The sequence below is a fragment of the Erinaceus europaeus genome, chromosome 17, assembly GCF_950295315.1.
Source record: "Erinaceus europaeus chromosome 17, mEriEur2.1, whole genome shotgun sequence".
Lineage (NCBI taxonomy): Eukaryota > Metazoa > Chordata > Mammalia > Eulipotyphla > Erinaceidae > Erinaceus > Erinaceus europaeus.
In genome coordinates this window covers 54,044,263-54,061,136 of record NC_080178.1, presented here as the reverse complement: position 1 = coordinate 54,061,136, position 16,874 = coordinate 54,044,263, and the positions used below count along the sequence as shown (strand labels likewise).

At 52.5% G+C, this 16,874-nt stretch overlaps 1 protein-coding gene and 1 long non-coding RNA gene across 2 annotated transcripts in view; both read left to right on the top strand.

The window, feature by feature from the left end:
- LOC107523674 (uncharacterized) overlaps positions 1 to 16,874 on the top strand; it is a 591,794-nt gene that overhangs the window by 213,993 nt on the left and 360,927 nt on the right. The window lies entirely within an intron of this gene.
- Positions 2,744 to 10,679, top strand: FZD4 (frizzled class receptor 4). The gene is made up of 2 exons (XM_007537671.3): positions 2,744 to 3,187; positions 4,988 to 10,679. Exons 1-2 carry the CDS (start codon positions 2,942 to 2,944, stop codon positions 6,314 to 6,316), a joined length of 1,575 nt encoding a protein of 524 aa, XP_007537733.1. The 5' UTR covers positions 2,744 to 2,941; the 3' UTR covers positions 6,317 to 10,679.

Here is a 16,874-nt window from a genome sequence, read left to right as displayed (position 1 = left end):
CTCAAAATAGCTGCTTTATTTTATATTATCTTATTTTATTTTCTCTTATTTGTCTCCAGGGTTATTACTGAAGCTTGGTGCCTGCACAGCTCTACAATTCTTGGTGATTGTTTTATTCCTGCCTTCTCTCTTTCCTTTTTTGTTTTTTTGAGAGGTGAGAGACAGAGTGATATGGAGATGGAGAGGAAGAGAGACACTTGCAACACTGCACCACCACTCATGAAACTTAGCCCCTACAGGTGGGGAGTAGGGGCTTGAACCTAGGTCCTTGAGCATGGAAATGTGCACACTGTACCCAGTGTGCTATGCCTGCAGCCAAAGGCTCTATTTATTTATGGCTGGTTCTCAGTGTCACAGAGTCATAGCCCTCTGCCTAGACTCCCTGGGGGTCATGATTGCAGAGAGGACAAACTTGAGTCCCCAGGAGCAGGAGAGCAGGCTGTGGGAACCACTCTGCAAAGAGGGAGGCTGGGGGAGGGTGGGGGCCAGGCCTGGGGACTCCTAGCGCTAAGTCCTAGTCTTTGTTTTCTTTCCACATTCAGACTGAAATGTGATTCCCCAGGCTTTCTGCTTTTAGAAAATACCTGACATGAGTCCCCATGCTGGGAAAGAAAAGCTGTTGACAGGAAGACCTTGTGGGGTGTGTGGGGGAGTGGGGAGGACTTCTTTGAGAGTTACTCATGGAGCTCGGGTGCTTGGAGCAAGCTGAGGCTCAGAAAAGGACCAGAAGCCAGGATCACAAAGGGGTCATGTCTGGCCTGGGAATCAGACTCATGTTTGTGTGAAGCACTTTGTAGGAGCAAAGCCTGCAATAGGATCTGGAACGCAGGAGGGGTTTTAGAGGAGCTATTCATTACTGATTTAGTAGTTGTCCTCCTTGACCCAGCTCTCATCTGTCCCCTCCATGCAAGGGACAGCACTTCCTGCTTATCCTTGGGGACTGCACTGTTTCCTGGTCTTGTGCTTACTTAGCACAGGCACACAGGAAACTGACAGAACAGACAGTCCTATGGCAGATAGAGCTCTGAGCATGCAGGGGTCTGGGGCTGAGAGTGTATTGGGAATAATGCTGCTGCCTTCCTCCCCCATTTGTGAAGGGGTTCCTTGGTTTAGCTTTAAGTCTTTCCTTTCCAGTCCCTACTTTGCTTCTAGTTTGTGTTTGCTGACCCCCCCCCCCCCCACACACACACATACTTAAAGTGTCAGAGAGATAGAGAGGGAGAGAGAAGGAGAGGAAGAGGGAGAGGGAGAGGGAACCTTTTTTCCCAGGAGGTTAAGATGATGACCAAAGCCAATGCAGCACCTCTGGGCCAACACAAATCTAGGCAGTCAAAGAGGGAAAACGCTGGTCTGGGCTGGGTCTTAGCCAAGTCTACTTATCAGACTAAGAAAAGAAAAAGAGATCTGGAGACAGCACGTGGGCGCCACAGGAGTTGTAAAGATGCCCTCAGACATGTGCCCAACCTTGCCAGCTGCAGTGGCTCGGACTCTAACTTTGCTCCTGTCACCCTCCCAACCCCCTTCCTGGAAAACAATGGCAGGTGTCCCCCAAAGTTCTCAAGAAAAGCCTGGAAAGTTATATAAGGCGCCAGACTCCTTAGACCTAGGAGGCTGAGGAGGGAGGTCTTTTGGCATCAGGCTGAAGCCAGCCACCAGGAGGTTGATAAGGAGCATAACTGAGTTCCCCAGCACCCACTGTACCAGCCAAGGTGCTGAGCGCTGAGTCACAGACATGATCTAATTTAACTCTGCAAATGGTCTTCCAGCCTAACAGGAGATGAGGCCAGGCCTGGCCAGGCAACTCCAACAAGTTTCCAGAACCACCTGCAGAGGTGCTCTTGGCAGGGGTGGCCCTGGCTGGGGGGTAGGTCTAGCGGGAGGGGGGAGCAGCTGAGTAAAATACGGGGGTGGGGGGCGTGAACCCCGGGAGGCTCCACAGATGCAGAATGAGTGAAACAGGGTGTGGGCAAGGGAGAGAGGCCCGAGGGTGGGCTGGGGGAGGCAGGGGACTTCTGAGTCCACCCCCCTAATTAGAGGCGCGCTTTGCGAAGCAGGAAGGGCGGCGGGCCGAGAGCACTGAGCGTCCCGGACTCATTTCCTCCCGAATCCCCTTCGGAATTCCAGTGCAGCGGGAGGAAGCGGGGCGCGGGCGTGGAGGGCGGCACGGGACCTCGAGGCTGATGGGGGCTTGGGGAGTGGCCTGGGGCCCCGGGTGCGGAGGGTCGGTCCCGGGTCCGAAGGGGGGTGGTCCGGGGTCTGGATCGAATCAGGATCCGGATCGGATCGGGGTCTGAGAGAGTGGTCTGGGGTCTGGATCGGATCTGCTCAGCTCGGCTGGGAGTCCCAGGTCTAAGTCGGGTCATGGTCTGTCAGCCCGGGGCCGAAGGGGGCTCCCCGCGAACCCTCCCGGGGCAGGGCGCCGCTCAAGGTCACCCGCGGGACGGCAGCCCCAGGTCTCTCGCCGCCCCGCTCCTGCGCTTTGTGACCACGCCCCGTGGGTGGGGGGGGCCAGGCCGGGTGCCAGCTGAAAGGGGGGCCGGCAGGCTACGGTACTTGCCCTTGTAGTCTGGGGGACTGGGGGCGGTGAGCCAGGGTCCTGGGGGACTCCCGGGAGGCAGTGACCCGGAGAGCCTGCAGGGGCGGGATCAGCCGAGGCCCCGCCCCTCCCCGCCCCACCGCTGGCCATTGGCAGCTCGCGCTGCCTGGCCCCGGCCCCGCCCCTAGACTCCGCCCCCGGCGGGGCGCAGGGGCCGAGGCAGCGCGGGAGGCGGCGGCTGGCGGCTGGGACTAGAGCGGACGCGGCGGCGCCGGGCGGGGGGCTGACCGGCTGCAGCCATGAGCCTTGGCGTGTGACAGCCCGGCCCCGGGCGGCCGCGGGGTCGGCCCTCGGCGCCTGCTCGCTCTGCCTTCCCGGCGCCCCAGGACGGCCCGGGGGGCGGCCATGGCCCCGCGCGGCGCGGGGCTCGGCCGCCTGCTGTCGCTGCTGCTGGTCCTGGCGCGGGCGCGGGGCTTCGGCGACGAGGACGAGCGGCGTTGCGACCCCATCCGCATCTCCATGTGTCAGAACCTGGGCTACAACGTGACCAGGATGCCCAACCTAGTGGGGCACGAGCTGCAGGCGGACGCCGAGCTGCAGCTCACCACCTTCACGCCGCTCATCCAGTACGGCTGCTCCGGACAGCTGCAGGTGGGCGACTCCAGGGCCCGGGCCCTGCCGACCCGCGTCCCGACCCGGACTGCGGGCCAAAACGTTGTGTAAGCTCGCTGGCCGGGACAGACACTGCTGGCCACCCCGCCCTTCCGCTGCTCCGCCACGGCCTGGCCGAGCCCCTGCCCCGCGGCTGGCGAGTCCCTGCAGGGCCGGCTGCAGGGAGAGATAAGGAGGCGGGCAGCTTCGGTGGGGGAGGGGGGAAGGGAAGGACGGGGAGTCAAGTGGCTGCCACTGCCCGCCTGTCTGTCTGTCTTTCCTGGCTTGTCCCCCTGGAAGGGGCCACCCAGTGGCCTTGCCATCGTTCTGCCCCCCAGGGTGGTGGTGGTGGGGGCACGTTGAAGATTGGGGAGCGGTTTCAGGTAGCTAGTGCCCACCTCCAGCAAGGTGCTCTGTGCACTGACATTGGTTCTGTTGTCACAGTCGTTAAAACTGTCTAGCTGGACTGTGCAGGAAATGCTGGCTAGGAAGCAGGACAAAGACTGCACCTACAGGGTGATTGTAGCAGGACAGGAACAGCCCTCTGATCCGCAGGGCGCAGGGCTGTGAGAGGAACAATGTGAGAAGTGGTTATGTTCTACAGGAGGGCAGTACTGAGGGTGGGTGTCCCCATGCCAGGGATCCACTGGCCCAGAAAGTGGAGGAGGGTTTTCCTTTGATTTTTTAAAGTGTATTTCAGCTTCAGGAAGGTGGTTGGGACTGGAGCCATCAATGTCCCCTTGGCAGTTTCAGGACTTGAGGGAGTTTCAGAAGCTGAGAAAGCACTCCTCCACTCTCATTGTGGATAAACCACCTCTGCCGACTCCCATGGTGGTTTTGTTTGGGGGGGGGGAAGGGTGGCTTTCTCTCAGGGCGGTGCAATTTTTAATCACACAGACCCCCGGGGAAGTGGCCAAGCCCTTTTGAAGGGCAGGACCAGAGCCCTTTTCTGGCTGGGAAAGAGTTCCTTGTAACCCTAGAACTTTGCAGACAACATCTGTAAGGGAGGCAAGGAGACTGTTTATCACAGCCGGAGGAATTGAGGACAGCAACTGGATGGTGGGGCTGCTGCTGCTACTGCAATGTCAGGGGCAGAGCTTTCCTGTTGGCCCAGTGTACTTCAGTCCAGTTCAATGGGGGGACTGACAAGCCCCCTCAACACACACACACACACACACACACACACACACACACACGTGCTTGAGGAAAGCAGACAAGCTACACCCCAGAGACTGGCTGACTTGCTTCACTTGAGCGTAGGAGTAATAGAAAAGATCATTTTGAGGGTGAGAACAGCTGGATCCACTGTGTGTGCATTTTCTTCCACATATTTGTCATCTTATTTTATTTCTGCCACCAGGGTTAACACTGGGGCTCAGTGTCTGCACAACTGCACTGTTCCCTGTGGCCATTTTTTCTCTCCCCTTCCTCCTTTTCTCTTTTCGTGTAGAGGATGAGAAACAGAGAAATAGGGAGATACAGAGGCAGGTGGGGGTGGGGCTAGAACCTAAGTCCTTGTGCATGGTAACACGTGTACTTTACCAGGTATACCGCCATCCAACCCCTGTACAAAGTCTTCATTTTCACAACCGTGCTGACTCTTAGACTCTCTGAAAACAATGGTGGTTACTAGAGGGGGTTGAGAAGGGACAGGGACTGGGGACTTTATACCTAGTACGGTAGGGTATGCTCTCTACCAGGTGAGCAGCCAGGTGAGTCCAGAGGTCACAGTGGGGGGTTGGTCTTCCTGTGGCCAACTGGGACCTCTCTAGTCACTTGTGTCTGTGGTTGCTTTCACAGTTCTTCCTGTGCTCGGTATATGTGCCCATGTGCACAGAGAAGATCAACATCCCCATCGGGCCTTGTGGAGGCATGTGCCTGTCAGTCAAACGGCGCTGTGAGCCGGTGTTGAGGGAGTTCGGCTTTGCCTGGCCTGAGAGCCTCAACTGCAGCAAGTTCCCGCCACAGAACGACCACAACCACATGTGTATGGAGGGCCCGGGTGATGAGGAGGTGCCGCTGCCCCATCGGACACCTGGCCAGAGTGGGGAGGAGTGCCGGGGCCTGGGCACCCGCTCAGAGCAATACATCTGGGTGCGGAGGGGCCTGCAGTGTGTACTCAAGTGCGGCTATGATGCTGGCCTCTATAGCCGCTCAGCCAAGGAGTTCACTGATGTGTGGATGACTGTGTGGGCCAGCCTCTGCTTCCTGTCCACCGCCTTCACCGTGCTCACCTTCCTGGTTGACTCTGCCCGCTTCTCCTACCCAGAGCGGCCCATCATCTTCCTGAGCATGTGCTATAACCTCTATAGCGTGGCCTACATTGTGCGGCTGACTGTGGGCCGGGAGCGCATTTCCTGTGACTTCGAGGAGGCAGCTGAGCCTGTGCTGGTCCAGGAGGGCCTAAAGAACACGGGCTGCGCCGTCATCTTTCTGCTCATGTACTTCTTTGGCATGGCCAGCTCCATCTGGTGGGTGGTGCTCACGCTCACATGGTTCCTGGCGGCTGGTCTCAAGTGGGGCCATGAGGCCATCGAGATGCACAGTTCCTACTTCCACATCGCTGCCTGGGCTATCCCGGCTGTTAAGACCATTGTCATCCTCATTATGAGGCTGGTCGATGCAGATGAACTCACAGGCCTGTGCTACGTGGGCAACCAGAACCTGGATGCCCTAACGGGTTTTGTGCTGGCACCCCTTTTCACTTACCTGGTAGTGGGCACACTCTTCATTGCCGCCGGCCTAGTGGCCCTTTTCAAGATCCGCTCCAACCTGCAGAAGGATGGGACCAAGACGGACAAGCTGGAGCGGCTGATGGTGAAGATTGGAGTCTTCTCTGTGCTCTACACCGTGCCTGCCACCTGTGTCATTGCCTGCTACTTCTACGAGGTCTCCAACTGGGTCCTCTTCAGGTACTCAGCCGATGACTCCAACACAGCAGTGGAGATGCTAAAGATTTTCATGTCCCTGCTGGTGGGCATTACCTCAGGCATGTGGATCTGGTCTGCTAAGACCCTGCATACCTGGCAGAAGTGTTCCAGCAGGCTGGTGACATCCAGGAAGGTAAAGCGAGACAAGCGAGGGAATGGCTGGGTGAAGGCAGGAAAGGGAAGTGAGACCGTTGTCTAGGGTTTGCCCAGCCTCCAGGCTCCGCTCTCTCCCCAGGGGACAAGGACCAGCATTTGCATGCAAGTGTCCCCAAATGTTGCTCTGCAGTAAACTCTCTTGGAATAGTCTAGCAATACTTGGGTGACATGCCTCTCCCCCCATGGAACAATCTAGTAATACTTTGACAACCATCCGGCATCACTGCCACCACATCACTTGCCCCACTCCCACTCCCCCGCTCTGCCCACTCAGCCCAGCATCATGAAACTAATTCCGCTGCTGCAGACTTTGGAAGGTTCCAGAATGGAAAAGCTAGTCCAAAGTTTGTTTCACACCATTGATCACTTTAGCAGGTTGCAGCCAGGACGCTGGACCACAGCTTTCCCTGCCAACTGGGAGTGGGGCAAGTTTCACCCAGCTCACCCTCTACACCTGGCACACACTAGAAATGCTGGGTTCAGGGAGGCACTCCCCAGACTTCTAGGGTCTGGCTGAGCTAACAGTGACATCTTCACTGGTACCTGCTCTCTCTGCTGTTCAGACCCCTCCAGATTGTTGTCCCAGGAGCTTCTGTCATGGGACAGAGCTACTTATACAAACAAGAGGGCAGTGCAGACACGAAGAAGGAATCCAGGGGACTTTCCTCAGCATCTCTTGGGTGACTGCTGGTTTCTCCTCTGCATTCAGAACTCAAAAAATAGGTTTTTTAATAGGACTTTTATTGTTGTTGCACTGCAGTGGAGAAGGTGGTCTCACTTTCTGACAATCACTGGATTCAGAGGCAGAGGCTTTTTTCAGTGGACTTACCACCCCCAATGCCACCAGGCTCTAAGGCCAAAACAATCAGTCCCTTGGCAACTTGGCAGTCACATGGATTAGGTGTATGTGTGTACATGCATGTGTGTGCGTATATATGTGTGTGTGTTTGTTCCAATTAAAAGCACATTCTTGACCAATGACATCACTGGTTCTCGGTGACTTTAGAACCCCAGTCAGTTCACCTCCCTCCTCAGGGAAATAGTGCCTTTACTTTTCTACTTTTACAGAAAAATATTATCAAGAGTCTGGTTGACTGAGTACAATGGAGACTCTAAACTTTTTTTTTCTTTACCCACCCAGTTTTGTAGAAGGGATAAAGGACACCTCCCCAAATTTCTTCTGGGTGTATGATTCTTTCCTTGTGATTGGAAAAATCTGCTGAGGAGATTTCACTGAAGGCACTGTGGTCTGGAGTATTTATGTGCTGTTTAATGACCTTCCAGAATGCCAGTTGGGTGTGGGGGTGAGCAGGGACTGAAGGGCAGGCTCCCCTAACCCAGGTCTTAATTGCCTCCCCAGCTTCAAGGGTCTGCATTTGATGTTCTCAGAGAACCCCTGGCAGTATTCTCCTCAACATTTGTGGTGCCTCTTAACCTGGCACCACTGACCTCTTTTCACCGGCCTCAGAACTTCTGATTCCCAAGCCTGGGGGACAGACTGAATGAAGATCCCACAGGTCATTCTGACTTTGTCAGTCACCAGCATCTGCTCTGCAGTGACTCACCTACTTACATGTGTCATTTTGCCCTTTTCTATTAGTGAAGGACAAGTGGAAGGGACCAGGTGATGGCATTCCTAGTAGAGAACACCTGTTACCATGTGCCAGGACCCAGGCTCAACTCTCTGGTTCCCACCTGCAGGGGGGAAGCTACACAAGTGGTGAACCAATGCTGTAGGTGTCTCTACCCATCTCTCACTGTCTTCCTTCCATCTTTTTCTCACACCCTCTATTTAAAAATATGGCTACCTGAAATGGAATCATGCAGTCACCGAGCCCCAGTGATAACTCTGGTAGTAAATAATAAATCAGTCAGGAAGTTTCATTTACCATACTTCCTTGCGGAAAAGCATTTCCTCGGACTCCCAAGTCCAAATTAGGCAGTTGGGTTCTGCAAATCAGCATGCCTTTTCTCTTTCCTTCTCTTTTTGGGAATCCTGCCCTAGATCTGCTACTTTCCTCCCTCCTCTCCTCTCTGTCCTGGTCCCCCGAGTCATCTGAGAGAAGGATGAGCCTGAAGGGTGTTATGTGCTTGGGAAGGGGTTTCTGAGCTGTGTGGTCTGGGTCAGAGATGGGCCTGGGCAGGAGTCTGGGCCAAGGCTGGAGGAGCCTGAGAAAGGAGCCCATCTAAGGCACACAGGGCTTGTGCAATGTCAGATTCGAGCACATGGTGTCAGGGCTTTCCCTTACTCATGCCCTGTTCGGTTCCCTGGAAGCCCTGGGACTCAGGCAGGGAGCAACCTGAACAGGAGTGACACCAGGCTGGCTGCACCATGGGAGTCAGGTCCTTGCCTGTCCTGCCCTCCAGCCTGTCTCAGTGACTATGACCTAGGTCATGCCCCTTGTATGAACAGGCCCAGAGGAGGTGCTCGGTGATCGAGAATGATGAAGTGGTGGTAACAGAAGGAAGAGGATGTGCATGTTGGCCCTGGGGTAGAGCCTAGGATACATGCCTGAGGCCACCCGCTCCTTCCTGGTGCCACAGATACTGGGTGGAGCCTGGCTTCTCATAAGTGAAATAAAAGTGATTTGGTTTTTGGCAGCCAGGCTGTGGTGCACCTCGTAGAATGTGCACACATTCCCATGAGCGAGGTCCCAGGATTAAGCCCCCAGTTCCCCCCTGCAGGGAGGAGTCTTCATAAGTGGTGAGGCAGTGCTGCAGGCTTGTCTCTCTCCCCCTTCCCTGTTGATTTCTCTCTTTCTCTATCTAATAAAAAGATTATATATATAATTGATGACCAGAAGATAGTTTACCTGCTAAGGGTGTATGCCTTGCCATGGGAGGGGTCTGAGTTCAACCATGGCACTGGGGTAACTGATGCCATAGTCTCTCTTTTTCTCTATCTCTAAGATAAAAAGGGCGAAAAAGTCATCCCAGGAGCAGTGAGGTCCTCCTGCCAGGCTCCCTGGAAACTTCTGTGAGACTCTAGCTGGCCCTGAGGACAGGCACTCTAGTGGAGTGATGGGGGCAGCGAGGACTGAGGTGTCCCTTGTGGCATGCACAGGTGAGTTTAGCAAAACACAACCTTGCTCTTAGAAAGGTTAGCTTCTCTCTCTCTCTCTTTCTCTCTCTATCCCTTAGCCCAAGTAGGGGTGACTGGAGCCCAGGAGCTAGCTCACCTGATAAGGTGAGCATCTTGCATTGTCTAGGGCCTGAATTTAAACCCTAGCACAGCATGGGAACACCACAACATCAGGAGAAACTCAGGTGCTGTGACAGCACCCTCCATCCCCAGAAGTAAAAAGGGTGAAAAAGGTAGCTCAAGAGTGATGATTCAAGAATTGTACAGGTGCAAGACTCATCATAGAGGGGAAAAAAAAAAAAGAAGTTGGTATGATTATAGTGGTCTCTCGGCCTCCATTGAGCCTGTTCAGTAGGACGTAAGGGCAGCTCTGTCCAGCCTCCCTTGGCTGCCTGCTTCCTCCCCCTCACACAGCCTTGGCAGAAGCTGGGTCAGGCAGGGCTGGCTGGAGTGATCTGGTTGATCTCTTCAGATCTCTCTCCTCCCAGCAGCCCTTTTTCCTGGTCTCCAGGCAACTTCTCAGCTGGCAGCCTGCAGGCAACACTGAAACCAGAGAAAGGGGGACCCCATGGCTTCCCACAAGTGCACTGCTCCTCTCCCGCCTATCTGCCCCCACCTACATGTCTGAAAGCAGGAATCTGGAAGGTTCTTCCCTTCCGTTCTGCAAGGGTGGCTTTGCCAGCATACCTAGCCTGGCCCTTGGACTCGGAACTCCTGAGCCGTTTATTTGGGGATTTGGGGACAGTCTTGAGGACAGCAGAGGTGCTGAGGAGAAAGAGAGAGATTGTGTGTGTGTGTGTGTGTGTGTGTGTGTGTGTCTGTCCCCAGAGAACCCTGGGCCTATAGCCCTGCTTCTGATCTCTGTACCAGCAAAAAGCATCTAGTGTTTACCCCAGCTGACACGTCTGAGAAGAAGGGCCAGGGTCCTCCTTCTCATACCCCATGCAGGACTCTACCATAGCCCAGCCCTGGACTTCTGAATGGGGACTCCCATCTACAGGCCTGCAGGTGGCTGAGAACTTCTTCCTACCTCCTAGAACATGTGAGCAGGCAGGAAAGGTGGAGTGGCTGCCTACTGGTGTGCCCATGATCTCTCTGGAGCCCCAGGCCACTGCCCCCAGTGGCTTTAAGTTCATCCACACAGAGGACTGGATTTGGACATGGAGGACTGGATGTCAGAGGAAACAACCGCACCCCTTCTCAGAGAGTAAGAAGTGCCTCTGCCCCACCCATGCCTGTACTATAAGTTCCTAATTTATCACTGTACAGAAATCCACCCTGCTATTTAATTTTGTATGAAAGGAAAATAAAGTCTGGTTTCTTAGCTGTGTGGCATTGTCCTGTGGGTGTCGGGGTGCCAGGGAGCCCCCCAGAAGTGGCATATGGTTTACAGTGATGGGGTGATGGGGCACTGCATTCCCATATCTGCAGGGTCCTCAGTGGATGGTGCTCTTCCCCCAGGGAGTCCTCCAGTGTCAGCAGAGACACCTCTCTCCCCCTAGGGCCAAGGTCAACAGGATTTACATCTGCTCTGAGTGTTGGGGAACTCACAGGAGGCTTGGGGCATGGCAGGATTTTCAAATGCTCCACTATAAGCACCTCTTTGGGGCAGTTCCAATGAGGAGCCATTAAAAAAAAAAAAACTGTATGAATTAATGACAGAGAAGTGGAGCATCACTCTGGTGAGCATGTTGGGGATTAAACTCATGACCTCATGGTTGAGAGTCCAATGTTTTATCTACTGTGTCCCCTCGGGACCATGGGGGAGAGGGTTGTTTTTAAAGACATAAATGTGAGTTTTTTCTCTTCCTTTCTCTTTTCTTTCTTTCTCTCTTTCTTTCTCTCTTTCTTTTTTGGATGGAGGACGAGAGACAGAAATAAAGGAGTAGGTGGAGTCAGAGGAGTAACATCTGCAGGACTTCTCCACACTTCCCTGCTGCAGGTGGGGATGAAGGGCTTGAACCCAGGTCCTAATACATGGCCATGGGTGTTCTCTACTGGATGTACCACCACCCAGGCCCTTATTTCTGTGTCATGAGCCACTCAGTTTGAGAACATTTGCTGTGACAGGAAATGACTATATACTCTTTCCCCCTGGTGTGGATGGCTCTGCAGGCCATGCAAAGAAGGAATAAGGCTCTGGTGGGCCAGGGACGTCTGCTGTGGCAGGGTTGTGCAGGGTGTTGACTCTGCTGGGCTGGTCCTTATCTACAGGCTGGGTGCCTCTGGAGTGAGCCTGCCATCCCCAACACTCTCCTGAGCCAGGCTGGTCTGGGCTGGCCTTGCCCTGACACCCCCTGGGAGCTCTGTATGCTGGGAAGGGACCTCCTCTGGAATGTGACCCAAGGCTTTGCTGCAGTTCAGTCCTGTGAACTGAGCTTCCCCCCAGTCCCATTTTAGCTTTCTCACGCAGCCCTGGAGTTCACTCTCTACTGCAGGGTTCAGCCTTGGCCTGTGGTCTCTAAGGCTGACAGAGATGTGAGGAGGGCTAGAAGGGGACTTTTCTGGGTGTGTAAGGGCTTGGCCCTAAGCACCTGGTCCTCAGCTATAGGGGAGGTGGAGAGGTGCTGCAGGTGCTATTTCTCCCTCCCACCATCTCTGAAAAATCAGTCAGTGGGATAAATGAATACTGAGAATGGTGAAGCTGTGCAGGCACCAAGCCCCCAGTGGCAGAGAGAGAAGAGGAGTAGGGGGAGGAAGAAAAAAGTTGGGGAGAGGAGAAGAGAAAAGAGAGGGGGAGGGGAGGGAAAGAGAAGACAAAAAGTAAAAAATGTTGAATCTGCTAAAGTTTTGTCCAGGAGGCCTCACAATGAGCCCCAGCCCCTCCTAGAATTCCTAGAATCTTCAGCCCCCCCTCCCCCCACTCCCCACTGCCCCGCAGTCTCCTCCTGGTACTCCAGGTCCATGGAGCCTTCCTTTCTAAGAGCCAAGGATTCCAACCTGTCAATCTCCTGCAGCCAGACAGTGGAACCAATGACAGCATGCAGATTTCATGTCAGTTGCCTGCCTTTTGTCAGCCTTCTGGTGTGTGGCCTCCCACAAGCACCTATGCTTTTTTTTTTAAATATTTTATTTCATTTATTTTAATAAGAGAGAGTGAGGGAGACACAGCTCAGCTCTGACTTATGGTGTTGCTACACTAAGGGCTGAATTTAGTGTCATCTTAATCTTCTCTTAGTCATGTCTCTGATCTAGATTATCATAATCATCATTATTATGTTTCAATGTACAATTTTTTTGGTGCCAAGGAATGAATGAGTGAATGAATGAATGCAGGGCCTCATGCGTGTCACCATTTAGAGGGCCTTCCAAGCTAATCTTTATACTTCAGTTTTTGGCTTTTCTTTTTTTTTTGCTTTTATTTTTTTAAATACCTGTTTACTTATTTATAGGAGAGAGAACCAGAGCATCACTCTGGCACATGTGATGCCAGAGATTGAACTGGGGAACCTTTGCTTGAGAGTCCAAAGCTTTATCCACAAAACCACCTTCTAGGTCCCTTTTTGTTTTAGGGTGAGACAGGGGAGAGACAGCACAATTCAATTCCATCATGCATGGAACTCCATGAAATTCCCTGTGTCTCCCAACCTTGAACCCTGAGCCTTGCCCCTAGTAAGGCTTCATAGGGTGAGCTCTGTCCAGGTCCCAGATTTGATGTCTTGACATGAGTTGGCTTGCTGGCTACTGTTAGCAGTAAAAGTTTGCCTGGTTCAATCACCATCACAGAAAAATATATCACAGGCACACACATTTTTCCTGACCTCTTCCTTTTCAAGCTGTGAGTCTGGGCCACATTTTCCATAAGTGAGTGAGAGAAAGAACTACTTCCTCACCCTTTTTTTTTCTTCTGGAAACAACAGACCTTCCTTTTGGATTTGCATCAGCAATTAGCTAACTTCCTAAACCCTTCACCCGTTTCCTGAACTTCCTCCGAGTAAGGGAAAACATCCTCCTTCAGAAATAATTACAAATAATTGCAGTGATGATTATTTTTAAAACTTAAATAAATTATATGAATTCAATGGCATTTCCCACCCAAGGCATGTTTACCATATTCAATAAAAGTCTATTTATTAGAATCCTCTAGGTACTCTGAGAAATCATAACACGCATTGGGTGACACCAGAGATGAATTCCAGTAGCCAGGGAGTTGGTTCATTGATGGAGTTCCTAGGCATGAGGTCCAGAGTTCAAGCCCTGGCATCACATGTGTCAGAGTGATGGTCTGGTTCTTGGTCTCATTAAGTAAATGAATGAATATTTGACAAAATAAAGGAGGGAGAGAAGGAGAATGTGTAGAAGAGGAGGAGGAAGCAGAGGTGGAGGGAAAGAAAAAATAGGAGATGAATTCTTTATTTTCTGTATTTATTTTGGGGAAAGAGAGATTGAGAGGGAAGGGGGTGGGCTTCAGTGCTATTTTAGTGCTCATGAAGCTTCCCTATTGTAGGAGGGAACCAGGGGCTTGAACCTGGGACCTTGTGCACTGTAATGTGTGTGCTCAACTGTGTGTAACCACCCTAGTCCTTAGGGGGTGAATTCTAAACATGTACTATGTAAACATGTACCTGTTAAAAAATGGGGGCAGGTTGTGGCACACCCAGTAGAGCACACACATTGCCATGTGAGAGATCTTAGGTTCAAGTCCCTGGTCCCCACCTGTAGTGGGGAAAAGCTTTGTATGTAGTGGAACCATGTAGCAGATGCTCTCCTCTCTCTCCTTCTTTCTCTCTCCCTCACTCCCTCCTTCCCTCCTTCCCTATCTATGTATGATACCCTCTATAATAAATATGTAAATAAATAAAATATTTTTTAAAAAAATGATCTTTTAAAAAATTCTGGTTTGAAAAATCCAAACACAAAGGGATATATATATATATTTTTCAGGCCATCTGGTTGAAACTCTTTTTAAACAGAACTCTTCTGACACCTAGTGGTCAGTATGGGAAGAGTACTTCCAGGGCTGAATGCAACTTCACAGAGGTTTTTCTGTTCCTGAGTTTGTTTGCTTGGGAGAAAAAGCAACCCAACCCTGACAATCCTTTTCCTGACTCAAGCTGTCGCTCAATCCTGAGAAGTGGTGGCATGGAAATGGAGCCCTTCCTGATTCCGGAGATAGATTTCCCCTTGATGAAAGCTTCCTTGGAGCCACCCCACCATCTGGGGCTAAATGGCTACAGTTTCAAGAATGAATGAAAGAATGTGAAATTCCTCAAGCTGGTTGAGTTTTGATTTGAGGAAAGAAAAAAAAAAAGTAAACATCTGAGTCAGTGCTCTGTAATTCTGAGAATCCGTCCTTCTAGTTGGCCAGCTTTTGGTGGAAAGAAATGGTACTTTTCTGGCAAATAAATCTATTAGTATCAAGATTGGCAGGGGGTTCACCTAGTAGAGCACAGATAGGACAGAGAGAAATGGAGAGAGGAGGGGAAGCAAAAGATAGGCACCTACAGACCTGCTTCACTGCATGTGAAGCGACTCCCCTGCAAGTGGGGAACCGGGACTTGAGCCAGGATCCTTACACTGGTCCTTGCACTTTGCGCCATGTGCGCTTAGCCCACTGTGCTACCGCCCAACTCCCCCCCTGTTTTTTTACTTTTTTAATTTATCCTCTTCCTCCTCTTCCTAATTCTCTTCTTTCTATTTCTTCTTTTCCAACTCCAGTATCACTTTATTGAAGACACATTGACTTATAGACTATTATTGTCAGTGGATACATTTCTACTCTCTTCCTATGACAGGTGTCAGTACATTTCACCTTCCACCAAACCTCCACCATAGGGTTCTCATCCCAACCATGGGGGGGTAGATAGAGGGTGAGAGAGAGGGAGAGAGAAAGGAAGAGAAACACAGAGAATGTAATACTGCTCCACCACTCATGAAGCTTCCCTCCCTGCCGGTGAGGACCTGGGTCTTGAACCTGAGACTTTGTGCATGGTAGAATGTGCACTCTACCAGGTGTGCCCCCTTCTGACCCTGTTCTGGTTTTAAATGTCAGAAAAGCTTGTGGTGAGGCTTGGTGATTCACCTTTCCCCATAAAAGCAAAATAAGCCCCCAAGTCCCCTACTTTGGAGAAGCCACCCCCCTGCTGAACCCCCCCCTCACCCCCCCACCGGGTGCCTGGGTGCACCCCAGGCAACTCTGGGAAGTCAGGCTTCTGCTCTCTGCTTGGTAGCAGCTCCCCCAGAATGCTCTGTTTGAGGGATCCATAGCCAGAGGAGTTTTAGGGGATTGCCTCAGCTCACCAAGAGTGTGCTTAACAAAGTTGGGACCAGAGGTTCCCTACTGGCTAGGAAGGGGCAGTAGTGGCCTGGAGACCCCTATGGGGGCACCTCCTGGAAGGTGGGGACCTATCCTGCACCATTCTCCTGGTCACACCTCCCCCAGCCCTCCTGCTTCTCTAAGGTGATTGATCACCCTCCATTATCTCAGGGACCCCAGGATGACCTCCTGGATGCATTGGAAGGAGCCAGCTTAGAAAGCCAAACACAAGCTTGCAGGCCTCTGGAGGCAGGCGGGCCTCAGATAAGGGGCCTGGGAGTTTTTTCCCAGTCGCTTGGCCAAACAATCCAAACACTCACAAACAATCCTGAGCCAGAGGACTTTCAGGGACTCTGAAGACACTTCTCTTTTCAGGATCATATATCGCCTGTCCCAGCAACATGATACTGTCTCTGTGTGTGCTTAGGTCGGGGGAGGGGGAGAGAGGGGAGGATAGCAGAGAAGAGAGCAAATGTGGGGGTGGAGGTGGGGATGGGGGAGAGACAGAGACATGAAGAAAGGCATAGAGAGTCAGGATTTCTCTGAGAAGAGATGTGGGCTGGTATTTACCTGAGTAACCCCTGCCTCTAGGGGCCAGCACATGTTACATTTTGTGTGAGGACCTGGTTCGAGCCCCAGGGTACTATAAGGAGGGGGAAGGGGAAGCTTCTCTAGTGGTGGAACAGTACTGGTGTCTCTCCTCTCTCAGCCTCTCCCTCCCTCTCTGCCTCTTACCCTCTGGGGGCCTGAATCTAAGTCTTGGATCTGCATTGGTGGGACACAGGAAAACCAAGCAGGGCCTGCCTAGGCAAGGCTGGAAGGGAGAGGAAGGAAGTGAGGGTCCCTGGTCTGGCTTTGGCTGCAGGTTCCCATCCAGGAGCAGGAGCCAGGCAGAGAGTGGAGCTGTATGCTCAGCACTCTGGCTCTGATGCTGAGGAACAAGCAACTGTGGCCGTCCCCACACAGAGCCACCAGCTACTCCCTGCTTGCTCTCCAGTAGACTCTGGGGAGACTGAGGGCAGGCTGACTCCAAGTCAGCTGCCATCCTCAGATTTGGTCAGAAGTAGCCATATCGTTGCCCATGTGTGTGCACATGTGTGTACAGTACATGCAGTGTATGCACATTGTGTGCCCACCCCATGTGTACATATGCCACACACATGTGTGGTGCCTATGTGTGCCAGTGCACATGTGTTTTGTGTTGCATTATGTTTATGTATGTGTGTAGCACTGTATATGTGTGTGCAATACTGTATACATGGA